The following is a 27,565-nucleotide window of genomic DNA, read 5'->3' as shown; positions in this document are numbered from 1 at the left end:
CCCTTGCAGGTAAACTCGTTTCCCCTCTCTCTGGCTACATCCATACAGCTAAATAATGACATTAAGGACCCATTCCATGGTGTGACACCAGATGGGTCAGCACACATTGGACTCCTAAGCCTGGGTGAGACCACCATGAACTCAAATTAGTGGAGTTATGCTGGTCTGGAGCCTCTGTATGTGAAAGCAGAAGAAAGAACTGGATCCACACCCACATGCCAGATGATGCTTCTGATTCTTTGTTTGCAAGAGAAGTTGCTTGCACAGCCAGCTGCTGTGTCTTGGTGGATGCTGGGTCCCTCAACAAGCAGGTATTAAAAGTGTTGAAATGCAGTAAACAGGTGCTGTGTGGGAATCTTTGGACAAAATATGGGCAGTAAAATATATTCCAGATGTGCCACCATGAATGTAAGCTCATGCACTGAGCACAAGTTACCTTCAGATGCACTGAATGCTCATTTTCATCCTTCCCCACAAATATTGGTGGCAGACAGATGCTCCTCAGAAGGTCACATGTAGCAAGTATGATGGACACAGATGCACACAGGGATTTGGGCACTGCAAAGGTCCCTCACCCATCCTTGAATGTGGTCTTTTTTTGGAGAACAACAATCCTTTCTGTATACCAGCCCAGAGACACTAACACATTTTCAGGTTGAAGATGATCCTGTGTGCCTGTGGGATCAGGGATACCTCTCCTGCCAAGCCTGGAGGGCAGCTGGGTCTCAAGGGGGGTGGATCACAGAATTGCCAGAGCCCTGAGTTTAGCAGGGCTGCAGGGATGGGGGGGTTCCATCTCTGCTGCTGGATATGGTGGTGCTCCCAAGTCTAGGCATTTAGTCAATAGTCAAACAGAAATGATCTCCACTGGAATAACCAGTGTAAATAGCAAGGACCTTTAGCTCATTTATGGCTTTGATGGCAGAATATTTCCACTGGTAACTTGCAGACTGAAATTTCCTGGTATCAAGATTTGTGCAGCTACTAACTACAAATCAGGAAAAAACAAATAATAACTTGCTGGAGGCTCACAGTTACTTCAGGAACAGAGAGAGAAAGAATACATTTAGGCAAATCGATTCACTCACTAGTCCTCAAGTCTGTCTGAAAATATTCTCAAAGTGTCACTCAGCACTGCAAAAATTATCTCATGTTCTCATTTACAACCAAATGCTAGGAACTGAGGGATACATATTCCTCCAATCCTCAGCGGTTTTTTGGGGGTTGTGTAGTCAGCTGTTCCAGCATTCGCAATTTTCACTTATTTATCTACTGAGGTCTTTTTCTTTTTTTTTTTTTTTCATGCACAGCCTCTGCAGTCTGGCAGAGGCAGGATTGCAGTATTGATTTAGGAAGAGGCAATTGTGACAATACAGTCCCAGGCTAATTCCCGTGCTGTATGGGGGCTGCTCTGTCCGCAGCAGCAGCCTCACCCCCAGCATGGGGCTCACTTTTTAAAAGAAGAAAAAAAATGAAAGAAAAGCTACTTTCCTCTGTTCTGCTTTGAAGGGGAAAAGGATTACCAAGGCTAAATAAGCCATCTGAGTACTTAGGCTAGCAAGCCTAAATAGTACCCTGATAGGAAGTTCTGGCAGAGAGCTAATTAAATTAACTCTCTTTGATTTATTAACAAGCAGAGCAACACATCACACAGGATTGTCCCATGAAATTAATGTGCTTTCTGATTCCCTTAGCTGCTTCAGCTCAGTCACCTCCCAGCAAACCCAGTTATGGGGACTCGAGTTAATGAGACTCAATGGCTCGAGAAGGATCCCTGCCCACCAGCAGAGATACACACTGGTAATAATACCTAAAAGCATGTTTACTTTCGTTGCACTTCCCTAATTCCTCCTTAATGCCTAGGACTATCTAATGGCTAATTCGTAATTTCCTGCTCACTGATATGCAGATGAACGACAAGGAAAAGCCTTCTGCATGTTTAATTATTCTGTTGATTTAAAAGCCACTTTTCCCTCAGTGCAAGTTTCTCTGTGTGTGTGATGCTCTCATGCATCACATATTTCATTATTTTTAGAAGCATGCTCTGTGCCTTTTTATGCTCCCATAGTTCCAGCATCCAGTAATTACCATGTTTTGTGTCCAACAGACCTGATCTACCAGCAAGTGTAAATCAGGAAAACATTGCTGTCTCTAAATGGAGTTATTCCAAGTTACTCCAGACCTGAGACCTGACCTCTCCTCTTTTCAATGATGGAGAAAATGTTATTTGTGTGCTGGGACTCTTGTGAAGTAGCAGGATATAAAATCTAGAAAACTTCAGAGCAGTGAAAATCCAAATTGAAGCCTGTGATTGCACAGACAGTAAGAATCTATTTATGTAGCAAGCTCTACTTCTGCTTAACCCCTGCAAGGAGCTGTAACTCTCTTTGCATATTTGATTTTTCTCCCTCAGTAAAACATAGTCTGCTTAACCTATTTTTGCTATTTTGCAACAGTTTCACTGGAGGGGTTCTTCCCTGCGCCTTACATTTAGCTTTGCTATCTGAGCACTCCTTTGTTAAATTAAGGTAATTAATAAATGGAGATGTTAAGCAATCAATTTTGCCTGCATATCTCCACAGCCTTACGTATGACTGGCTGTAATCACAAGATAAATGCAATGTGCTGATGTATGGTAATGTTCAATAATACATTCTCCACCAGGCTCAATTCATCAGGGAGTTTCTGGAGGGGAGGCATTTGTTATTGGCTGTCTCCGGACCTCAAGGATAACATTCCTGTCCTTTCCATTGGCCGCCCCGCTGCTGCAAGCCTCTTCCCGTCTTATTTTGATGATGAATATGAAGGCATGCTAAGCTGTGCCAGAGAGCAGCTCTCGCCGACTACACTCCCACCCCGGGCTCAAGGACTCCGGAGCTCCCCGGCTGCTTCCCCTGCCCACTGCCAGCAGCAGCAGCAGCAGCAGCAGCAGCAGAGCAGGAGCAGCAGCAGCAGCAACGCCAAAAGTTGTGATGCTTTTCTTCACCCAGTGCTTTGGGGCTGTGTTAGATCTTATTCACCTGCGGTTTCAGCACTACAAGGCAAAGAGGGTTTTCTCAGCTGCCGGGCAACTTGTCTGCGTCGTCAACCCAACACACAGCCTCAAGGTGAGTTAAAAATATATTTTCTCTTCCAACATCTCCTCGTCGTCCCCACCGCCGCCACCCGTGATTCTCCACAGGGAATGAAATTGTGCTCTGGCAGCAAGGGGAGAGTGCCGTTAACACATTGCAGCCCTGGCAGAGAGGATGTTTGCATTGTCTGAACGCATGATTCCCTTTGGAGCAAAGGAGAAGCAGCCCGCTGCTCCGAGCGGCCGTGGGAAGTCGCGGCTCCCCCTCCCCAAAGTTTCCTCCTGCATTTCGCCCACACGATGAGCGTGCATGTTGCAAGCATTTAATGAAAATGATTGGAAAAGTTAGTTGGATGAATTAACATCCCTTTCTAGTCGAAGGGCGCTGTGTGGTCTCCCATGCTGACACCCCAGCACAGAGGGATGCTGCCAGGCGCTGGGGAACAGCAAGAGGGGGGCGGCAGGAGAGGGATCTCCTGTGCTGCCGTTTGCAGAGGAAAACCGGCTGTTTCTGTCTCCTGGGGGGAGTTGGAGACATTCCTCTGGCGCTGAAACTGTCCTTAAGCTGTTTGCAAGGTGAATCTATTTTAGGAAGGAGGATACATTTGCTTTAATGCAAAACTATTTATAGTCCCCATAAAAACATTTCTTTTACTTGCACGGTTCTGAATTTTCACTGACAAAGTGTCAACAGCTCCATCTATACCGGAGCCTTCATGTTTGTAGTAAAGAAGGAGCAGCAGGGGGAGAAAGCAATCAGGAGGCTTTAATTACTTTATCACACTAGTGAATGACCAACTTTAATGAAGTGGCTTCTGTTTTGTGAGAAATCCTTGCTGACCTGACTCATGAGGTAGCTCTGCTATCCTGATGCAAGCTTAGAAATTAATTTAATTCGGGACAACTTATTTTTGGCACTGCAAGGTACCTGTGAGGTACTTGGAGGGGGTTGTAGGAAGCATCTTTCCCGAGCTCCTGGTCCCTGGGACGTCCATTGATGGGGTAATTCCCTCTTCAGAATAGCATCACTCACCAAAAAAAAAAAAAAAAAAAAAAAAAAAAGAAAAAGAAAGGGCATGTTTCCCACAGTCATCTTTCCCGTCTCAGGCTGTGCTTAGGCAGAAGGAGATTGTTTCTAGCAGGGCGCCGGCTCCGGGAGGATTTATTTTCCCGCAAGGCTGCGCTCTGAGCGCTGCCGGCTGGGGCACGCACTGCCCGGGGCTGAACCGCTGGGGTGCAGGCTCGGCTCTCCCGGCACCGAGCTCCTCACAAGATAAGTTAAAAACACGCAGCCCTGTCATTATCTGAAAGAGTCTGGTTGTCTGAATGGGTAAAAGAAATAGCTGCATTCCTAAGTGCACGGGGAGATTTTGTCAGTGAATTTTTCTGTGCTCAACCCTTTTATGTGACTGTCTCCTGCTACCTTCATCTATCATTTTAATTTTTTTTTTTTTAAGTGAGCAGAAAAAAAGGCTTTCAACACACAACAGGTCCCAGCACAATTTCAGTGCCAGTGGAACTGTCTGATAAGGTCCCATAAACACACAGGGAGATGACTATTGCTCCACTGTTACATAAGACTAGACCCAAGTTTATCATTTCAGGTCCTGCTGAGTTGCAGGTTTGCTATGGTAGGAGCTGCAGCTGTGTTAAGCATATAGGGCACTTCATTTTACTAAAATCCCCCGTGCCCAAGCTCTTCACTTTTAAGACTGAAAGCCCTGCAGAAAGATGAACAATCTGAGTCCTGCTGTGGCAGCCTTTGAATGCAGGCATTGGAAGCAAATTCTCTTGGAAACAAACAGGACACTCTAGGAAAAGGTCTGGTGTGTCAGTGAAGCCCCCGTAAGAATTGTCATAACTGAGGTGGGAATTGCTCCCCTGATAAGGCTGCATTGGGAACCCAAAGGCACAGGAGCCTGTTGAGACACCATTCAGATGAGCAAGCTGATGAGAAACCCTCTGCTGTGATAAACCCCTCTGATTGTAGAGTGAAACGTGCTGTGCAAGTGCTCCAGGTTACCCAGGTCACAACCAGCCACATAAATATGGTGGGCTTTAGCCCTGATGTGCTCCCCAGGTGTTCAGCTTCCCTCCAGCTGTGTAAGGAATGCATCACCACTTTGTGGCAGCATCCAGAGGAGATGTGGGGATCAGGTCCCTCTGTGCCCAGCATGACACAAACAGTTGCTCACCCACAGCAGCCTGTGGGCCAACTGGAGCCTGCTGGCTCCAGGCAAGCAAGGCACCTTGCCCAAAGCCTGGTGTCAGACTGAAGCCAGGTGAACGTGCTTCTCAGGGTGCCCATTTCTCCCCCAGGGATGCACAGGGAGGCTGTTGTTGCTCTCAAAAGGCATCTAAGGGACCATGAAATGTGAAAGGGCCAAAGTTATTTTTCTGTGGTGATTTACAGTATTATGACTACTTTGATGTTTCTTAGTCTATTATTTCTAGCTGGGTCTTTTCAACTGTAACATTTTGTTGACAGCCCCCAAATCTATCTTAACAATTGACAAGTGGAGTGAAAACTGTATTAAGGTTCGCGGTCGATGAATACAAACCTGCTAGGAAACAAGGGCTGGGAGCAATGTAATTTCTTTCCTTTTTCTTCAAGACTTAAATATTTGTGCTTACTCCAAAATCATAAGCCCTTTGCAAAGGGATTACTTTATTCTGTATCTCCACAGTGCTGGTGCAAGGGGACTCCTGACTGATTGGTGCAAATGATGAATGACAGGTATCACACTCTGGTGTCATTATGCACATTGACATCTTTCACACGGGCCAGGTCTTCAATCAGTGCCAATACACATAACTTCATTGAAGTCAATTGCTGCAGGACCTCCATTTTCACTCCTTCCACCCAAGGGAGTGCTCAGGGATGTAGTGGGACTCAGCTCACACAGGAGGATCTGTAGCTGGTGATCACATATGTGTGTCAGAGATGTGGCATCACAGAAAGCACTCAGTGAGCAGCAGAGGAGCCCTGGTGCCCTCCAGGGAAGGTTGCACCAGCTTCTGCTTTCACAGGCCCACAGCCAGGCCAAGGGGGCACTCCTGTAAAGTTATGCCAGAATGCTGTCATCATCATCACAGCCTGGACCTCTGACAATGACCAGAGCCTGTCACTTACCTCTTCTTTTAGGAGAGATCCAGAGGTTGGTAGAGAAGCACACACTTGGAGAGAAACCCATGTATTTTTTCCCACTGAAAGGCTCATTAATTGGGAAGGCTTATGAACATTTCTGTGTTTCCTAAAGGGCAAGATGGTAAAAGTGTCAGTACAGACACCTCTATTGATCTGCTGCTATTTTTCCTGCACTCAACAGGCAGACATGGGTGACTCTAAGAAAGAAAGACAATTTTGCAACTGTCCCCCTCTGTTTTGTCGGTTTGGCAGGAGTATGAATGGGAGGGGGTGTTTGTTTTGGAGCCTTTGTCCTTCTTGCCACTTTCTGCTCTTTGTCCTCCTACAAAGCTTTCCCAGACATAGCAGCATCTCACAGCACAGTGCTATGCTGGGATCAAAATTCACTTGCCAAGCAGAGAAAACCCCTTACTTACCACGCTTCTATAGGTCACCTTCCTCATCAATCATATTGTATCCATTACTTTGTAACCTGACTTCTTCCAAGCATGTGGTCAACATGACATCTTCCCTTGGAGAGACAGAGCTGGGCAACAGAGCTCTCTAGCCAAGTAGCTGCTCCCTCCAAAGCCATAGCAATTAAAGGAGCAACACTTATGCTGCTGCCTGCAGGTCCCAGCATACAGGGAAAGTTTAAAGGTTCTCCATTTGCATGGAAGAAATGGGCAGGGTTTTCTCATCCTGCAGAGGTGAAGCTCTGTGAATTCTTGTCCATTTGCCCCCTGTCAATAACAATTCTCCCCAGAACTGCAAACGGGAAAGAAGGTGAAGTTGAGGGGGTATCTTCACTCCTTAGCATCAGTCCCTGTCCCAATAGCCAGGCAGGGGACAGCAATGCAATCACATTCCAGACAGGTGCTGATGCTTCATGAGATGCTGCATATGGCTGAGCAAAACAGATCTTCTTCATTCAAGGAGTTACTAGCTTTTTACACACAATTTTTATTTCTTTGGGGAGCGTGAAAACTACTCTCTTAAATGATAAAAAACTGTGTTTACGTTACTCTTGTAAAAACACCAATCTCCACCTCTGTAGGACTTCAAGGAACTTGTTGAATTACAAAAAAAAAAAAAAATTATTCAAACAAGGTCATAAAATAGTTCAATCTTAATATTCTAAAAGGGTTGTAACATGGTTTATGGGTCCAAGCTGTCTTTCAGCTAGTTTTTAAAGCAACAAGCAAATCTGCTCTGACTTAGGGAAGGGATTTGAATCCTGTTATAACAGTTTGGCTCTGCACCCAGTGTCCAGCCAAACAGCATTGTAATCCACTTTATCCCCAGGAGGATTAAAGTGCTAGGGTGCATTACACCCCCATGAGATCTATTTACTGGTGCAAGGGAGGAGAGCAACTATGAAACCTGCTGTTAACAACGCCCAGATGCCACTGTCTCATCCCAGACAACCTCAAATCTCCCATGCAGGGCTGTGATTTGGGGACAAAGTAGCATTTGGCCCCAATGTCCAGCAGAATTGTGACAGCTGCAGTGAGAGGATCTGCAAAATGCTCTGCTACCTGCAAACCTGGGCTCCTCTGCCTGTTTCCCACCCCAGCTGTGAGCTAGGGCTGTGTGAGCACTGGGCACCTCAGATTTGAAATCCTTTTGTAGGGATGTGGATAGCAGCAGGCAGGGCTTTGTCAGCCCTGCCTCTGTTTGAAGGAATTCCAGCTGACCGGGTCACCGCAGGAGGCTCGGTCTGTGCTGAGATGTGACTTTAAGGGTGCCCTGCAGACAGGAGGCACAGCAAGCTCAGGCAGCTCTCCCTGGGGGCTCTGCTGCCTCCTGGCCCCAGAGTCCCTCTCTCGAGAAGCCATTAACCTTTATCCTGCAGATCCATCCACCTGCAGCGCCGTGGGCCACAGCAAAGGGCAGCACAGGATTCACTGCGAGCGCGCTGCAAAGCGGGACAGCTCCTGCTGGTCCCACAGAGTAACAACCATGGTGTCTCTGGGGACAGGGAGGGAAAGAGCCCCCACCTCAGAAGTTTCTGTGCTCATAGGCTCAGGCTTCCTTCTCCTCACCTCCCAGCCCAAGCAGAAAGTCAATTACCACTGTTAACTGGCCCTGCGTGTTCTGCTACAGCCCTGGAGGGGGATCGAGCGGGCAAGCACTGAGTCCTTTCCTACCCACATTTGATTTTGGGAGTGAATTTGAGGCAGTAGCACAAGGGGTAATGGTTTTAAACTGAAGGACGATCGATTTAGATTAGATATAACGAAGAAGTTTTTTATGATAAGGATGGTGAAACACTGGCAGCTTTCCCAGAGTGGTGGTTTATGCCCTGTACCTGGAAACATTCAAGGTCAGGCTGGACAGGGCTCTGAGCAGCCAGCTCTTGTTGAAGATGTCCCTGACTCATTGCAGTACTAGAACTGAACTAGATGGCCTTTAAAGGTCCCTTCCAACTCAAACTATTCCAGGATTCTCTGATTCTATATTAAATCTGACCTGGTTGCAGGACATTTGAAGTCAAATGTTATGAATGGAAGACAGTGCTGTTATTTTAATATTAGAGAAATGTCTCTCCCGTTGACAGGGTGTTTGACAGCAGGGTGAGAAGTAGCCATCAGACACTGCCACACATTACATTGTAATCCACCCACTCTGATATGGCTCAGGAATATCAGGAATTTCTCAGTGGAGCCCTTTGGGTTAGACACAATAGCTCAGGTAACTCTCTCAGGAGAAATACTGTCCCAAAGGAATTGCTGTGACTAACACAGAGGGTGCAGAGGAAAAAGAAATGCTTTAATACAAGGCTTGATTACATGAAATCAGTGGCAAGGTCTCAGTCTGCTTCCCAGCAGATCAAAGGCACACTGAATATGGTCCTGCAAGTCTCTGCAGGTGCTAAAATGTCCTCAGTCAGGTTCCCAGACACCATGAATTTTGCCTCAAAGTCAGAATTTACAGAGTACAATTTTTTGTTTAACCATTAAGATTCTCACCTTGTAGCAAAGAACTCCCAGCATATGTAGCTGGGTGACATTTAAAACCTTCATTTTTTTCTCAGTAACAACCTGAGCTTCTTAAGTAATGCAAGAAATTGAGTTTAAAGGTAGCACATTGGATCCCAAGAGCTCTGGTAAAATGAGGGAGAGGAGCTGCTGTGTCTGTGCCCTGCCTTCCTGGGACTTTGGTGCTTTCTATGCTGTTTAAAAGCCCATAATTCTTGTTCTGCCTGGCTCAGAGCTGAGACTTTGTGTCTCTTTTGGCACCTCCAAAGTCTTCCCCCTACAACAGGAAACTGGCACCCCTCAACTGAGTGCTCAAGAGAGAAAAACTGAATCCTGCAATAATTTCACAGGGTGGCAGTGGGGGAAGGACAGTCTTTGTGCAGCTTTACTGGATACTGAGTGGGGAAGTGAGGAGCAAGGGAGGATGCAGCCATGCTCTCCTGGCTGCATGCTGCTCCCCTGGCATGGTGACCATGGGAGCAATGACCACGATGGGCTGCCCTTGGCGCCTCTTGTGGCATTGGCACTGGCACACATGGCATGGCACAGGATGGCACAGAGACATGGTTCTCTTTGGAGCCCCTGGAGGTGGGTGTCAGGCAGCACATGAGCCACCAAAAAGGAGGGAATTCCTTTGGAGAGCTCCACAAGGTTTGGGCATACACTGGGCCTGCCTTTGCTGTGAGTTTTGCAGAAGAACTGAGCAGAGCTGAGCCACTTCAACTTCTGATGGAGCTAGGGGAAGCTGTTTGTGTCTAGCTGAACATGACAGCAACTTCCCAGCCCACCTCTGTCTGCATGTGGTGTATCTGGAAGTAAAAGACATGGATGTTCATCATTGAACACCTTATCAGACTGCATTCTTTTTATTTCTTTCCATATCTTGCCTCTTTTTGTTAAGTATCTTCTCTTCTCTGCTCTTGCTCTTTTTCATGCTTCCCATTCCTTGCTGTACCAAAGTCTTAAAGCAAAAGGTTCTCCTCATCTGTCATTCAAAAACCTAATTTGGGGCTTTTCTTGCTCCTGCTGAAAGGAAAGCATCACTAACTTCACTGCAACTTTGGATGTCTTACTTTCCTCCAAGCTGTTTCAGAAGAAATCACAATCATTCAATCCTTGACGTCACCAATTTTGCTATTGACAGATGAAGTTTCACTTTAACATGATCACAGGCAAGACCAGGAGAGCTGCAAAAAGCAGTGAAATATTGTGTCACCAGCTGTGGATGCAGCTGGCAAGGGAGTCAAGGGCTTTACATGCCTGCAAAACTTAATTGCCATCCTGCACTGGCCTGGAGCTCGAGCAAGCAGGTCCAAGTGAAGGAGCCACAGCCCTTGCTGTCCACCCAGCATAGTGAGACATGGAAATGATCCCACCAGCTCCCCAAAGAGAATATCTGCCCTCTGCTTTGGTGTGGCAAAGCAAATCCACTTCCAGCAGGGATTTAAGCTGGTGGTTTCGTGTGCACGCCGCCAAAGTAGACTCACGTCCCTTCTGCTTCCACGCTGCAAGGGCAAGCAGCTGGGCAGGGAACTGGCTCAGCTGTTTTTCAGAACCTCACACAAAGCTCTTACCCCTTGGGATTATTTATGGCTGTGCTGAATGGAAAAATTTCTCTCGTGCATGGAGACTTCCTGAAAATTGCTCTGGGTGACCTGCTGCTAATAACCACCTGCAACGCTTCTGCTCAGCTCTCCCACAGCATTCTCCAAAGAGGGAAGAGGGGAAGAGCATCTTGGCACTGCTGATAAATTTCCTGACACGTGTGCAGTGTACAATCTGAAGTACTTTTATTTATTTAGAGGCATTTCTGAGCATCTTATATAACATTAATGGATTTATCTTTAGCTCTCCCCTTTCGTCTCAGCAATACCATGAAAGCATCACTGGAGGAGAACAGCAGAGACCTCTGAGTACTTTGTGTGTTTATTTTGGTGTTCTTTTTTTAAAAGACAGAAATGTTTGAAACAACTTTGGGAAGAAATTAACCACTTATTTCCATACCAGATGCAGTGCTTTCAGTTCTAATCTTCTCTTCCAGAGCAATTTCATTCTGAACTGATCCAAACTGAAACCCTTTTTCACTTCCAGATTAGCCTCCTCAGTAAAAAAATAAATCATTCAAACAGCCTTAGTATTTCACACATGGAAATATTAGGGTTCAGAGTAGCTGATGAAGTGCCCATCAGCTCCTAGTAAATGCATAGCTGAGAAGAGACACGAGTCCTTGTGAATATTTTAAACACAAGATCACACACTCTTTCACATCAAATGCCAGCTGAAATGTAAAGAGAAACAGAGAAATGGAGCATAAATAAGACAGAAAAATATTAAATTGGTAACATCTCCTTGTGCAGAGCACAAATGCTATAGATGAGCAAGAGGCAGATGCTGCAGAGCAGAAAACCACATCAGCAGAGGATGAAAATGTTCTTCCACTCCTGGAAACCACCATGTGGAAAATAGGCAGAGTAATAAGCCTAAAAATGGAGTAAATGACCACCACACAGGGATTACACAGGGCATCTGGGGTGAGGGGGTGGTTACAGGCACCTTCAGGCTTTGTGAAAATGAGAGGCTGAAATGGGAGCAGCAGGATGGTGGCAAGTGGGATGATTGTGGCAGTACCCCAGCCTCAGCAGGAGTGCTCAGGGGCTCAGTGTCAAGAACATGCACAGATGGAAATAGATGGATGTTTTGCAGGATCAGACACCCAGACATACTTGTTCTGAAAATTATCAAACTCAGTCCAGCAAAGGACCATACGAAAAACCTGCTGGAGTTCAGCAGACTTACCCACCTCTTTTCAAGGGCTCAGGGCATACTGAAGACGCCCTCCTCCTCAGCAGGGATGTCTGAGTGCTGCATTGCAATGTCTGCCTTGCTGAGGGCACCTGGCTGCACACAGGGAGTGCTCTCTGTGCTGGTTGGACTCCCTGTATGAAAAGGCACACCACAGGCCAGGGGAGTCCAGGCTTTGCTGGTAAAAGGAGGGCAGTACTGTGAGTTCCCTGCTTTTTCTGCCTGAGAGCTGAGGTTCTCTCTGTGGTGCAACATCCTTAGGAGTCCAGGATCAGCCACATTTCAAAGAAAGACTGCTTTTCTTGCCATCAACAATCAAGGAAGCTGGAAGACTAGGTTGGGATGGATATGTCATTTTTGCCTAGCTGAAGTTAAATTAAATGAGCCCCTCTGGTACCCTACAGTTCCTTTGACTCATGCAAGAGGAAAACCAAGCAGGATAGTTATCTCCTTAAGACAAATCCAAAAGTTTGGGCACAGTAACACCAAATATTATGTTCACTGTTTAATACAGGTTCAGGTAAGACAGCTTCCTTTCCACTCCAGAAAAGAAAGCTTTTAGGGAGATTTCAGATATAGCAAAAAGTGTCTGGCAACATAACTGCATGCTGGAGCTTTCAATTTATTTCTACTACAAGAAACTCATCACCAGGAAAAAAAGTAGGGAATTACTTTTTGAACTAGTTGACAACAGAGAATTTCAGGCAGAGTGAGTGAATAAAGCATGGATTTATTACCTTTTCCAAGTAAGCCAGAGGGACAAAGGGCACCTCCATGGTAAATAAGCTGACCATGAGCCAGCAGTGTACCCTTGGGGCACAGGCCAGCCTCATCCTGAGCTGTGTTAGCAGGACTGTAAACCAGCTGCAGTGCAATTTCTGAAATCGCATCCACAACTGCCCAGAACTCCTTTCCCACCCGAAGTGTTCTGACCCTGCAATACTCTATAAAAACAGAACTTGGTGCTAACAATGTTAGTAACGTTGGTAAAATATGAGTTAGTGTTAATACAGGATAAACACTAAATTGAGAGTTTTTTCAAAGAACTCTGATTTAAAGCAGGATTGAATACAACATTAAATAATTTAAAAGTTTTCTTCAAGAAAGTATCCATTAATCTGAATAAAAAGACTTGAACTTGAAGCAGGTGCAGCAGTGTAAGGGTGTTGAGAGAAATCTTTGAACATTTGCCTCAACAGTGACCAAACCAAGTCATATCAGAAAACTGTATCTGAAAAGAACAAAGAAGGCAGACAGAAAGTCTTGTGGGTTGCACTTGGGAATCCAAGGTGCAGCACAGGAGATTGACACTAGTGAAAAAGTATGGAGCTACAAGTATCTGGTAATTTAAACTCATCCAAAATGCGAATCCTCATGGTGGTCCAAAGCCCAGAGAAATCACCAGCTAATTCAATCAGTCTGGACTGGAAAGGAGGTCACTGTGGCAGATGAGAGATGGCAAAAGACAGTAAGACATACTCCAAAATATGCTTTGGGACAAGCACCCTCATTTGTAATCACAAGCAATGCTAAATAAATTCTGACAATGAGAAGACAAATTGTTCAATATCTACCAGAAAAAACTTTGTACCATGGCAGAAGTGTAAACATGCTCCTAAGGAGTGCTGAGTGGAGAAAATAATGTGGAGCAAGTCACATGGAGAAAATAATCCACTTGGACAAATCTTCCTCTCATTCTCCTTGTGGGATGGCTTCCAGCAGAAAGAAAATTCCTGGGCTTATTCAATTAACTGCTTCATGATTACTTTCCCCCTATGGTAGAATCCCTGATGCTTCAGACCTGCTTTTGGATGTGCAAGCTGTGTTAATTTGCTGTGGAAAGAGGCACAAAGCAGAGAGGTTACTTAGGTAGTGTAATTTCTGTTCCCTGACTGGATTCTGGGTCTGCTCACAGGCTCAAAGGAGTCTGTTTTTGTTTGTCTTTGATCACTGAAAGACAGAGGTGCAGCACAGATTTTGGTGACTTAGGATAAAATAGCATCACTAGAGGTGAGGAAATGTTGATTTTCCCAGCCTTTTTAGGCCAGCTCATGTTTTGCAGTATGCAAGTCTGTGGGTAACCTGTGTTTTGTTGGGGGGCTTTATTGGAGGGAAATATTGCCATTCCCCATGACTTTGTTGGTTCCTTAAAGGCTGTCGTAGCTCTGCTGCAGCAGCAGCAGAGGGGGAAACAAAGCTTGGTCCTCAGGCCAGCTCCAACCCATTTCACAGGCTTTTATGGGCTTATTAAAATAGTTTGCATTTGTATGTCAGACTAGAGAGACAGCTGAAATGCTGCCTTGGCAGTGGCTGTGTTGGTCCTGGAACCAGGAATGTCCTAGGTCACCATAGCAAGATTCACCATAAGGTATCTGACAGGAGCCCAAGACACAGGTCCTTCAAAAATGTTTTGTTTCAGGTTTGTTGGCTTGGGAGATATGTTCACATCTTATTTTCTCTTCTCACACTCCTAGGAAATAGTTGTGGTGTGGTCAGGGTGTTGTCTGGCTCATTCAGTCTCCTCTTTGTCATCATTCTGGCAAACACTTTTTGTGGAAGTCTTCACCCCTGTTAAGCCAAGCAGTGTCCCATATAAATATTTCCCTCAACACATTAACTCAAGAAGGTTAAACTTCTCATTATTTGTGCTGCAGGGAGTGGCTGAAAATACAAGTTTTTCATAGCCACATGCCAACCTCAGCAGAGCACAAACTCAAAGAAGGCAGCAACGCAGCAGGAGCACATTCCTTACAAATAGGTATGTGTCTGCCTGCAGACAATTCATAGCTGTGCCCAGGTCAAGATTTAAACTGTGTCAGGAAAACAGATGCAAATGCTTGCAGTAATTCACCCCATACAGCCAAACTGGAACCCTTTGTCCAATTACTGTTCCTGCCTGGAATCTCAAGGGTCTAAATCACATGGGAAATGATACAGCTTTAAAAGAAAATTCAACTTTTACTGAGTTTCTTCTGTCATAGAAAATATTTCGAAAAAGAAACTCAAAAATATTAAGGTTGTGAATGGTTGCACAAACATAACCACTGGTTTGTAAATAACTGATTATAAAGACTGAATTTTGTTTCAGGCTGTTGGTAAAAGATGAAGGCACTATCAGAAAACAGATCTGAAAGCTATTTAATCTCCAGAAGCTTCACAAGGCAACTGGAGATAATTTATACTTGCAGCTAAACATGAGCTTACTGGTATCTCTTAATAATTTTTAAGCTTTTAATGATTTTTTAATAATAAACCAGTGATTAGAAAAGAACATCCCAGTTCACAGATAAATCCAGGCTGTGTCTGGATATTTTGCTTATTTGCTGCTTTAACTAAAGCAACTTCAGTTTGCCAGCGGCCAATGAACAGCCGGTAGCAAGAGAACTCAGTCTGATGGAGCAGATGCTGGGAAAGGGAAAACCTTTTCATTGCTCACTCAGAGGGAAAATCTGCCAAAAGCAGCCTTTCAGCATTTTTTGTAATAGTAACTTTTGCTTCTTGGCTTTTAGAAGAAATTTGCAGATCAAGTAGCTTTTGAGGGGTTTGTTTTTTTTGTGGAAAAGTACTTTGAGGCTCTCTACAGGCAAGTCAGGCAGTGGACTGCAGCCTCCTTCAGTCCTGGATGACCCAAAATTACAGCTCAGGTGCTCCAGGAAGACCTATGCCACCTGGTACTTGCAAATAGCTGAGTGTTAAAAGTTGAACAAAAATCTACCCTCTGTAGCCAAGAAGTCCTACAATTTAGGTCTGGATTTTGTCAGTAATTTGTTTCCCTGGTGGGGAACGACCCTACATCTTGGTGGGCATCACCAAGATTTCCCCAAGGCCCATCCATCTGTTCCTGAGTTCATGGGCAAAATCAGGTTACAGGGAACAGTGACAGAGTCTGCTGTGCTTTCCTCTGCACCCAGAACTGCCTTTCCCCTCCATGTAGAAACAGAGCCTTTGGGCACACCAACAGCCCTGGCAGGCTGTGTGTCTCCTGCCCCTCTAGGTCTTGGAGCCAAGATGCAAGAATAGATGGAACAGAGGTGCAGCAGAGGCTGGATATGAGCCAGGCTGAGCCCAGGGGATAAATAGATGCATCAGGTGGGTGCTGTGTCTGAACTAACAAGCCCTGCAGGAGACAGGATCCGTTCAATACAATCCTGACAAGGCCTTGTGGTCTATCTGCCTCCAAACCTGACAGGCCATGCCATGGGCACTCCATCATGCTGCTGGAGCTGCAGGAGCCAGCATCTAGCTGGGATGCCCTGCAGGAATCTGTGTCTTTGGTTTGTCTCTCTATAAATTAGTGAGGGACAATATTCCCTGACATCAGTTAAGTAGTTTGGGGTGGAGGCCAAAATAGTTAAATCACCTGTGTAGGTTATCTTTCATTGTGTGTGCAATGGGCCCATCTGCAAAACTGATGCTGTTGCCATAAATACTGTGAAGTTGCCAATCTTTTTGGTGTCAGTAAGGCCAAAGGATGTGCTCCACTGATCTCATCACTGTAAACAGGTAAGAAACAAAATGAGGATGCAGAAGCTTAACTGTAGCCATCTAAGTTGATAATTTTTTTTTTTTACTTTAATCCCTTAATGATTATTACAATGTAAGTAGAAAATATAAAGCATTTTGGGAGCATTAAGTAATACTTGGAGGGCTCATTAATCCATGGTTAATATGCAGGCACCACTGAGAAGGGAAGGAGCAATCATGCCGCCTCAGCATTGCACAGTGTGCCATCGCCGCCCGGCTTCAGGAGGGAGGCACAGGATGGAGGATGCCCCCTCAGCCTGGCACTGTGGGAGGAGGCACAGCTGGACAGAAAATGAGGGTCTGAGGTAGACACCACAAGGCACACACACCTCCCTAACCTCCCTTGTTGTCGTGCATTAGGGTTTGGGGCAGATCTGTGTCAACAACTCGACTCTTTCTCCTAACCAAAACAGCAAAGTATGGCACCTTTTTCTTTCAGCTTCCAATCTTTTTCTTTCAGCTTCCAGCCACCTAGATCACAACTGAAGGCTGTGCTTTGTAAAAGTATGTTTCAGTGCAGCAACCTCTCTGTTTTTCTCTAGCAAAGGCCTCAGGGAGCTCAATCATCTAGGTTTCACCACACCAATGACTTGATAAAAAAATAAATGTGTGGAAGTATTTGCCAGCCTTATCTTCACTAATAAACAAAAAAGGTCTTCATCATGTTGGGTTTTGTGGTGGTTCCCTGTGCACAACAGTGATAAAACTGTGTCTCATTCAGTCTTAAGTATCATGAGTTGCCAGACCTGAAGAAGTCTGTGTCTGCAGTGCAGCCACCCAGTCTCTGGGCTTTTATTATGGAAAGGGGAGTTAATTCTCATACAATATATCCAAATATCAAATGGGAAAAAAAAAACAACTACTTGTCAGATCAGTGATCTTCAGAAGTTCTTAACTGGCAGAAATTTCAGATATGTACTGTGCACTACCTTAGGACAGAACCAAACAAGAATGGAGGGACATATCAGGCCATGGGAGATGTATGTGCTCTACACAGTCAAAAGAAAGATCTTCCTTTGTCTTGCCAGGGAACTTAATTTTCCTGATACCTATCACCACAGCAAATGAGTAGGGAGGCTGTTGCAGTTCCATATGATATTTTTTTCACGCATTATCTTCACTCTCAGTGTGCAAGATAAGGCTAAAGCTGACTGGGATGCAATACAGTGTCATGGCCAAATCTCCACATGGGAGGTGGTTGCCCTAGCTGTAAAGTAAAGAGTGGTGCAAGAGCAGGAAGCCTTTTGTTTTGATGCGTTTACCCCTCACAGCCTTTCCTTAAGGTGAAGAAGGAAATAAATTTATGTGCTCAAGGGGTAAATCCTTCTCTGGATAAAAACAGCAGGGGTGCAGGGCTCCCTGATATCTCAAGCCTGCATCTGTGCTCTGTGGCTCACACATGGGTGCTCCCCATGGTGGTAAGTGGCCTGTGGTGTTCTGCAGTGCTGGCTACCACCCCAGACATCGTGGCCAGGGAACAGGGAGTGTGGACAGGTCATCTCCAAAATATAACAGCTTGCTGCTATAAGGTCAGCCCCCTCCCTGCTCTGTGCTGCCCTTGTCGCTAATGTGGGAGTGTCTTCTGTCCGCCATGCCTACACTAACCCAGGAGATGTGCCCAGGGAACCAATGAATGCCATACCTTTATGTGATGCTCCTGATTTTCCAGAACTTTTATCTAAGCATAATCTATTGGTGTTATTTAATTACCATAAAGCAGCTGCCTTGTAGCATCCAAAATATATCTATTTGCCTTAATTTTGCAGTATGGCAATTAACTACCAACAAATGATTTAAAACATATTTACAGAGGGAAATGTCAGAGATGCATTATTTTTTCATGCCCAGTAAATGCACTCACAATAACCAATTTGGTATTTAATTAACTTGCTTATGAGCTCACCTTTGAGAAATATTATTTGAGAGAACATTTGGCTATGATGCTTAGGCAGGCTCTCAGAGGAAGAATGCACCAGCTGCAGGTCAGCACCAATTTTTTGCTTTATTATGTCAGGGTGTTTTGCTGTTTGTATGGGCTTAATGTAGTTCTGGCCTTCACATCATTTCAAAGTTAAACTATTAAACATGCAGAAAATCAATATGTAACAGAAGATGTTCATTAAGAGAGCCTTAAATCAACTCTTCAGTAGACAGAGCAGATACCAAAAGCTTTCATAAAGCTGCTGGCCCATCATGATCAGAGGAGAGGAGATGGTTACCATGAACAGCACATTTCTGTGTTTCAGAACCAGGGTTAAGTAATACATACACACTAACAAGCATTAATTATGAAGGGAATTTGCACCCATCATGACCTAGCAACAGCGTCCTTCTAGTGTTCCTTCTGCTGTAACTCCCCAGATGAGATGGAAATTGCACAAGTTAAATGGCTCTTCCATTTCTGCTCCTATTTGAAATTTCACTGACATAACACAGGGTGAAGCTCTGGTGAGGGTACAGAAATTTTCTTGCAGACTTAAATTCACATCCTTTAAAGCTAGAAGACGATCTTATGGCAACCTAACCAGGCTAGCTGCACAAATCCAAAACCAAGATCCTTTCTCAGGAGCTCAAGGCCATAATTTCAGTTCCCAGAAGTCTTTTAGAAAGTCCTCTGGTATGAACACAATGAGTTTATTCAATAGAGATCACATGTCTATGGGTAAAATTTGATATTTTTAGAAATTGTACTGTCAGCAGAAAAAAAAGGCTACATTTGATTACCTTGGAAGGCTTTGGCAAAGCTGGGAAGGCATTGTTCAGTGTTTTCCTCTTCCTGAATGTTAACAACATAGCAGCAAGGTTTGTATCAATTTGGTATAGCCTTGCAGTAGGCTTACATTCCCTTGGAGTTTATTACATCTGCCTGCTCCCTCCACAGCTCCTTTTCCCTGTGCTCTTCTCCCTACCAGCTTCTGCAGGTGCAGATACAGCTCATCTTGACTGCTGGATCAGCACTTTCTGCCCTCTGAGGCTTTGTGAAAGTCACCCCAGCTTGCAAACCTCCTGACTGATGCTTCAGCACTCTGTAAAACCAGCGATGTCTGCACACACCACCTACCCCAGAGCAGAGTCCCAGCTCTCCCCACTGCTTTCCCAGGTAGTTGCAGCTTTCTGCCCTCACCCCATTTTGCTGGATTGCTCCTTTACTTTTCCCCCAGCCACCTCCTGCCCCATCCAGCTGGCTTCCCCATCCAGGAGAGGGCAGAGAGCACTCTACCTGCAGAGCATCTGCTCCTGCAGGCTCCTGAAGCAGCCCTGGTCACCCCATATCATGGGGATCAGCTGTGAGCTTTCTACTCCCTTCACCCTGGCCTTACCAGCCTGGCAGAATTAAAATGCCTCAATTCTACTTCTCTGCTAATTAAGTATTGAAGCTCCTGTTTCAGGGGACTGGTACTGGATATTCTTGTACCTTTTTTTTTTTTTTTTACCTGCAGTATAGAGTCCGTGGCTCATTGATCTGGAAAATATCGTGCTTGTCTTTGGCAAATAGCTCGGCTTCCATAAAATGTCCCTCAAGTAGAAACTCCCAGTCACCTTATAAATATTGTCACCTGCATTTTAGAGGAGGAAAAACCAAGGCCTTTCTGAGGTTAAGGCAAGATCTGTGATACAGAGAAGAGAAAACGCCAGTCTCTTTTCATTAAGATGTTTTCAGTAATTTTGTGGAATGAGAGATGAAATCTCCTCTGAAGTCACAGAAAGTCTCACGGGCTCAGCACTTAGAGGTTCACACCTCCCATTAGCTGAAAGAAGGGATTTTTTTTTGAAGCTGATCAAAATACATTTGATGTTGAAGTTACAGAAAGCCATTAATTATTCTGGTTTTGGAGATAATCAATCCAGGCACCTGTTCATACAACAAACAGCAATACAGTGCTAAAAAAAGAAGAAAAGTAAATGTAAGCTGATAGCATTTATAGTGAGGAAAAGGTGTCCTTTGAAGGACAAACACTATTCTTTATCTCACCCCAAAGTCCATGGGCTTTGTGAGAACATCCCAGCTCTTGTCAGGGCTGTTTTGCTTGCACAAACAAACTAGAAAATTAATTAAGGAAGTTGTTTTCTCATCTGTGCTGCATCATCTCAAGATTGTACTAAACTTGTTAAACAAAATAGAAAAAAAATGAAGACACTGTTGGGTGCCTGAGGGCAAAAGTGCAAATTTCATGCAAGATGCCTCTATTTGTCCTCAAGGGCAGTGCTTGGGCAGTGCCTGTGGGATGCTGCCTTCCTGATGTGCCTCTGCTGCTGCTGGTCATGCAGGGGAGACCTACAGCAAATGCCTTCTACTGATTATTTAAGAGGAAGAGAGAAGTTTTGATTGAATTAAATCTGTGGTAGAATTTACTTAGGATTAAATTGCAGCAAAGTTTAATGTTCCTTTTGAACAACTGGGAGAACGTTGTGCTCATTTCCTAGAGGTTTTATCCACTTTTGAATCAGAACTGGAGAATGAGCAGTCTGAGTGGGAGATGGTTTCAATGCCAAAATGTAGGGACTGGGTTTTGTTCTCTCCCCTATGGATGGGCAGGTAACAATCCCAGGGCATGAGAGGTGCATGGCAGCAGCTCTGGAGCTCAGCCTGGCTCTTTGGCCATTCTGCAAACTGAGTTCCCTGGAGAGCAACAGGGTAATTGTCCTGGAAGCAGACAAATCTGCATTTTTCTCATCACCCAAATTCACAGAAATGTTGATGATACTGCAAGGCTTTTACTTTTCTCCTGTCTTTTTCTTATTCTTAGTATAGCAAAGTGGTGTGCTGTTAATGGGCATGCATCAAACTGCTTGAGACAGCATGTTCAGTACTGAGAGCAGAAATAATCATTTCAGGGCCACTGCTAAGAAAACCTGTCGAAGTGTCTGGGGGCAGAGTGAATATCTAGTACTTGGGGATTAATTATCTGGAATTTAATGAGGCCAAAAGCTAGGTAGCAATTAAATGTCTGTAGATGGAGAGAGTAGTTTCATAAAAGACTTCAGTGGTGAGGCTGGCTTAAAAAGATTTTGCTCTCCCATCTCAGGCTGTTACCAGTATTACTGGCTTTAGGGATGTGCTGTGAACCAGATTGCTGAAGGGATCTGCATTGCAAACTCTTTTGGGGGATTATATGTGAGGTGTGACATTTCAAAATTAGACTTAGGTCTCTGCCAAATTGGAGGAAAGAAGGAGATGTGTGTGTCTGTGCAGCACATATGCCCTTCTACACATCAACATAAATGTGTTGCAGAAGTGATGTTTGCACAGTATCAACATCTAAGACTGGTGGGTTATGTATAAATAAAAGAGGGGTGGGAAGTAACCTCTTTCCTGAAGCTAAATACAAATTGCTTCTTCAGCTGTTCAGCGTTAGCTCTTGCCACAGCAATTTCACCTTGGAGAGATGTAGCTAGGGTGCTGCAAAAAGAGCCAGGGTGTGAGCTGATTGTTCAGGTGTGTGGATGATCAGGAGTTTAATTTTCATATGTACATATATGCATAAAAGGACAGTGGTTTTTATGAGTAAATTATACTCTGACAAGTCAGCAGGAAGTCCTATTTTCTTTCTAATTTATGTTAAGGGCGTAGCAGGTGAGGGATCAGTCTCTTCTCTCAGGTAACAAGAAACAGAACAAGAAGAAATGGCTTCAGGTTGTGTAAGGGTAGGTTTAGGAAGGAAGAATTTCTTCCATAAAAAGGCAACCAAGCATTGGAACAGGCTGCCCAGGGAAGTGCTTGGGTCACCATCTCTGTAGGTATGTAAAAGAGATGTAGATGGGGTGTTTAGGGATGTGCTTTCGTGGTGGTCTTGGCAGTGCTGGGTTAATGGCTGGACTTGATCTTAAGTCTTTTCCAATTTAAACAATCCTGTGATTCTAAGAAATATGTGAACAGTTCCCATCTACTGTTTTTAAGAAAAACATGCTGGACAGTAAAACTCCTGATCACTGCATGACCCACCATACAGGTGTCCTTGTGACATTAGCCAAAATCCAGCCCTGTTCTCTGCTTCATCCAGTCCAGTTTTTCTGCAGAGTTCATGTTTTCCTCTGAGTACAATAACAATATCACTTCAGTTATTGCTGTTGTAGCAAGCAGATCAGACACGCTCCCTGGCATCTCCATACAACATATTAATTCTGATTATGTAAAATATTACAGCAATTATTGCATCAAGCAAGAGGCAGACAACAGGATTAAAACACTATGGCATGACACATATAATATGAAATTATAGACACATTACTTGACTAGGTATTATATTAGTTTGCATATGGGACCTAGGAAAAGACTTGCAGCATCAAAGATCATTTTATTTTTAATTCAAGAATCAGAATATAGCCACTCTGGGCTTGAGCAGAGCCCTTTCTTGCCACTTAGAAAGAGACTGATGGTTTTCTTACGGCCATGAACCAGCTCTCCATCACATATTTTGTTTTTTAAAGCTGTAATGAGATCAGACATAGCTCAGCTTTCCTTAACTCTCTGTGGGCTTGTATCAACGCAGATGTTCATTAAGAAGAGATAATGGTTTAAAAGCTCTAATTTTGTTACCCTCTCTGCCATCTAAACTGATCCTAATGTGATTAGGAAAGTCCTTTCTTACTTAGGCAGGGTCAATTTGTCTCCGAGGAGGTAGGGAAAGGAGACATTGAGGGTGCCAGTGCTGGCTCCGTGCTCAGAAATGTTATCGTGGCGGTGAGCAGACTTGTTAATGCTGTGTCCTTCATCACATCCTCAGGCAGGGGAGGGCAACCCACTTTAGTCTTTCCTTATTTATCTGCATTTATCTGGAAGCAATGGGCTGCCACATTTCTGCAAGTGCACTTTATACAAAAAGAGGCTCCCAAACCTGGTCACTGAGGCTGCACCCATCACATCTGATTTATCTCAGCTTCACCTCAGTGGAGGACCACAAGAAACCCAGTGAACTGGGAGCAAGCTGCAGAAGTGTTGGCTCAACAGGTTTGATTGCCAGAGCTCCTAAACATTTCGTGTCACATGGAACCAGACAAGAAGTTAAAGCAGTAATAAGGAAGTTTAGCCTAAGTTCAGAGAACACCAGAGTGCTCTCACACCCTGTGTGAAATAATACTAGCAACTGAAAAAGGAAAAGTTCTAAAGATATGTTGGTGCAGTGCTGGGCAATGGGCCAAGATTTGGCTACAAGTACGGGGAATGTCATGGGCAGCAAGTTGCAGGCTGGAGAGTCACTATGGGCTATGGGGTCATGAGAGTTTCAGAGCCACAGAGTGGGGAGGGAGCAGCAGGGGTGAAGGGCAGAGCTGTAGGATGAAGCCCATCAGAGGAGACACACATGACATAAGCAATGCTGAAAGTGCCTGTGGTCAGGCCACATCTGCTCTGTTTTGTGACAGCCTCACACCAGGGATGTGTATGGAAACACCACTAAGCTTTCATATGGGCACTCTTATCTGGCCCTGGGGTGTAAATTACCACTTCCCTCCTCTGTAGTTCCCCATCAGATGTCACAAACAAACTAATTTCAAAAGATGGTGTTACTCTATTCCTACTGCAGTTGCTCTATCTCTGGCTTTTTTTGCCCTTTGTGGTAAGTTAACCCTGACCAGCAACTAAATATCTGCAATCTGCTTGCTCACTCTTCACCGGCAGGATGGGGGAAAGAAACAGAGTGAGAAAAACTCAGATCTTAAGAGAAAAATTATCTAATAAGAGAAAAAAGAGATAAAACAAAGAACATGTGATGCAAATACAGTCACTTGCCACCTCCCACCAGCAGAGTAGTGTCCAGCCAGTCTCCAAGCAAAGCCTACTTTGAAAAGAATACCCTCTGCCCAATTTACTGATCAATATGACATTCCAGAATATACATTTGATCAGCTGGGCCATCTGTCCTGGCTGTGTTCCTTCCAAAGTTCTCAACCAACCCCAGTAAACTTGTTGGGGAGAACCAGTGTAATAAACACAAATCTTGATGTGGTGCAAGAATTTCTCAGCAATAACTAAAATGTTTGTGCTTGACCAACACTGATTTGTGTTCAAGTCACAGATTTGTTGGTCACAGGTCCAAAGTCCAGACCATAAGGGCCTCTGTGAAGAAGGTTAATTCTATCCAAGTTGGACCCACTACTCATTTGATTTCACTCCACACTCTCACCTTCTTGCACACTGTTCTTTTCTGGTGCCAAATATAAAGGAATGTTTGACTAAATGGAGAGCCCCATTTTACCCAGTGGAGGGAAATAGGCATGCCTAGAGCAGATGCAAAAGCAGATCACTAAGCGAGTCGATGCTATTCCCTCTGACTGTTGGGAGATCCTGTATTGACTAGGTAATAGCAGATGTCTGTGAAGCTCAGATGTTAGGAAGGTGATTCAAACTTCTTGCCTTTGAACCCTTTCAGTGATCTCAAAACTCTGAGACACAGAACAAAAATCTTTAACCAGATTTCTCTTTTTGACATCATAGACACTAGTCCAGTAGACTGTTACTTTCCACTTACCCGAATGGTTCATATCTTCAAAAAGTCTTTTGCTGTGGCTCTTACTAAAATCTGAATTGTTGCCCTTCGGAAGAGTCCACACCTTGATATACTACATACATCACTTTCCACTTGTGTACAGGTGAAATACAACTTTGGCTGTGTTTTTTACCCATATGCCTTTGCGGTAAACTTCAACACCAACAAATAACAATGAAAGTGTTTCATGCTCATTACCTGCAGAGATGACAGCAATTCAGAGGGAGAACAAGAACAAAGAAAGTGGATTTCCTTCTATTGGTCATGCTGGCTTTGTGTACTGGGGAGAGGAAGCAGTAACCCTCCTTTTCTAGGTCACTTTGTTCAGGCACCTTTTGCTATGCACAAAGAGATTCTGTAAGCAGGATATCCACAACTTTGAAGTATAACACAGTTATTTATTGGTTGAAACAGACAAAGGATCTCTGGGATGTAATGTGTTGCCAGACTAAGCACTAGAATGCTCAGTGCCTCCATCAGACACCTGAAGAGTCCTTGCTGGGCAAGTAGTCAGCCACCAGGCCAGGAAGGTTTGCACTTGTGACATGTTCTCAGTGCTGAGTTTCCAGTCTCCAAATCTCTTTGTTGCCATTGAGGATTTTATCTATTATTTTATCTATTTATTATTCCCAAGCTGGTGTTTTTCTTCTTGAATCCTGTAGTTGCTACTGTCTACCTGTCCCTACAGAGCAGAGTAATTCTCTGTAATCAGTACATTGAGATATCCCAGGTTTTCAGTGGTCCCCCAGTAAATAAGGGGTAGGTAAGTTACCATGAGGGATGCTGCCTTAGCCAGTGTGGGAGGAAATTGTGCTATTTCCTCTACCTGTTCATGAACATGATCTGCTGGGGATTCAGGGCAGCATCCAGCTCCTAAAATACAATTAGATGCTATTTGGTCTCTGACTCCAAAAGACTCACTTAATCACTTAGAGTCATTAAGAATCCCTATACACCAAAGCTGCCACTGAAAATGTGTAAATGTGCCCAGTGTGCCTCTTTTGCCCAGGGCTGATGTCCTCAGGCCATCTTGCTCAGCTCTGCATCTCCCACTTGTACCTCCCTGGGTGCAAAACCAGATAGTCCATGCTCCCCAGTGGAGTAGATCCTGTATTTAATTTGTGGGTGTTCCCAACACACACTGACAGTCTAGAGGACAGGGGAAGACACAATTGCCTAGGAGCAGCTTTCAGTCTATGTTTCATCCATTGTTTACAGAGCAGCTCAACAAGTAAGAAGCCTCTCCCAAAAGGGAGGGAGCTGCCATCTGCTGCTTCCCACAGGAGTGCCCTAGTGGTGGAACAGATTGAAGCAGGGATCACCTTCCACTCTTTCTGTTGAAGCAAGGTCATCATGCAGGAAAAAACACAAGCATCTTGGAATAGGAAAAATATGGTTCAATACTTATGTATCTTATGGAAACAGTGAACCACAGCCTGGTTTTTCTCTCTCCCATGAAACACAGCCCACAGAAACTAGGGCTCAATCCTAAATTTATCTTCATTCATGTCAGCACACAAACTGTGAAAGCCTCTGCTGTCCCCATGTCTTCCTGCTCCTGGCAGCTCAGCTCTGTGGAATGGCTGCAGTGGAGCTGCCCTGGCTTTGCTCCACTAAGAATTTGGGTTTACAGCAGTTCACCCTTTCTGTACAGTGCTTTTTCAAGGAACCTTTTATGCTCAAAGCTGGGGAAAAACCAATAGCAGAAATAATGAGAGTGGCACAACAGTAAAGCAGCCAAGTGAGAAATGTCCCACTCCAGAGCAAACGAGACTCATTCTGGCCACTCAGCACCTGCTCTTTTCCCTGGAGCCACAGCTCCGCTACCAGCGACATCCACAAAACCTTGAGGTGCCTCCACTGAATCATGATGTCACCTGCCCACAGCTGAGCATGTTCAGCTGAATGTGACCCCTCACCAGGTGTCTGTAGTTGTGTGGATGGGATTCAGATATATAATGAGAAGCCAAGTTTACTTGAGATACCCTTGCTCCAGAGTGCCAACATCAGGGAACAAATGACATGAAAGGAAATAATGCACTTCTATGACTAGAGTATACACTTAAAATTAATTTCCTGTAGCTGAAACTGATGGTTCACATAAAACTCACTCTGCTTTTAAGCTAGGACATAACCTCTGCTTAATTGATATTCGTGCCTGAAGACGAAGAAATCAATTTGGCACATTTAAGGAGACTTTGGGTTTTTTGTGTAGAAAGTCTTTCTCTGGTAAATGAGTTTGTCTTTTTATAGGCTTGGGTTTGTGAAACAGAAGATAAACCTTTAATAGTTACCTGCATAGATGTAGCCTTTCTTGGTAGGTTTGGAAACCAAAACACCTTTCCATCAAATGCTTGGGCATGTGTAAACTTGCACAGTTAGTTCCCATTCTTTCCCTCACTGGCTCACTACCCTGGGGTAAGATGTCCCTTTGTAACTGTTTATCACTAAGCACACAATCAAGTCCTGCAGAGGCACCTGCTGAAATGGGGGTGTGACACTTCCATTCCTGTTTTATTGTTCTTTAGCCATTGCCCACCCACTAACATCCTCAGATTCAGGTGAAAGTGAA

At 44.5% G+C, this 27,565-nt stretch overlaps 1 protein-coding gene across 1 annotated transcript in view; it reads left to right on the top strand.

Annotated features, from left to right (window-relative positions):
* The first annotated feature begins 2,676 nt into the window (after positions 1-2,676).
* SIAH3 (siah E3 ubiquitin protein ligase family member 3) overlaps positions 2,677-27,565 on the top strand; it is a 44,664-nt gene continuing 19,775 nt past the window's right edge. The window contains exon 1 of the mRNA XM_054628161.2: positions 2,677-3,107. Within this exon, the coding sequence (XP_054484136.1) occupies positions 2,973-3,107 (135 nt within the window). The 5' untranslated portion in view covers positions 2,677-2,972. The remainder of the gene's footprint in view (positions 3,108-27,565) is intronic.

This window comes from Agelaius phoeniceus, chromosome 2, assembly GCF_051311805.1.
Source record: "Agelaius phoeniceus isolate bAgePho1 chromosome 2, bAgePho1.hap1, whole genome shotgun sequence".
Classification (NCBI taxonomy): domain Eukaryota; kingdom Metazoa; phylum Chordata; class Aves; order Passeriformes; family Icteridae; genus Agelaius; species Agelaius phoeniceus.
The sequence above is the reverse complement of the archived record's forward strand: the minus strand, read 5'-3'. Positions and strand labels throughout refer to the sequence as shown.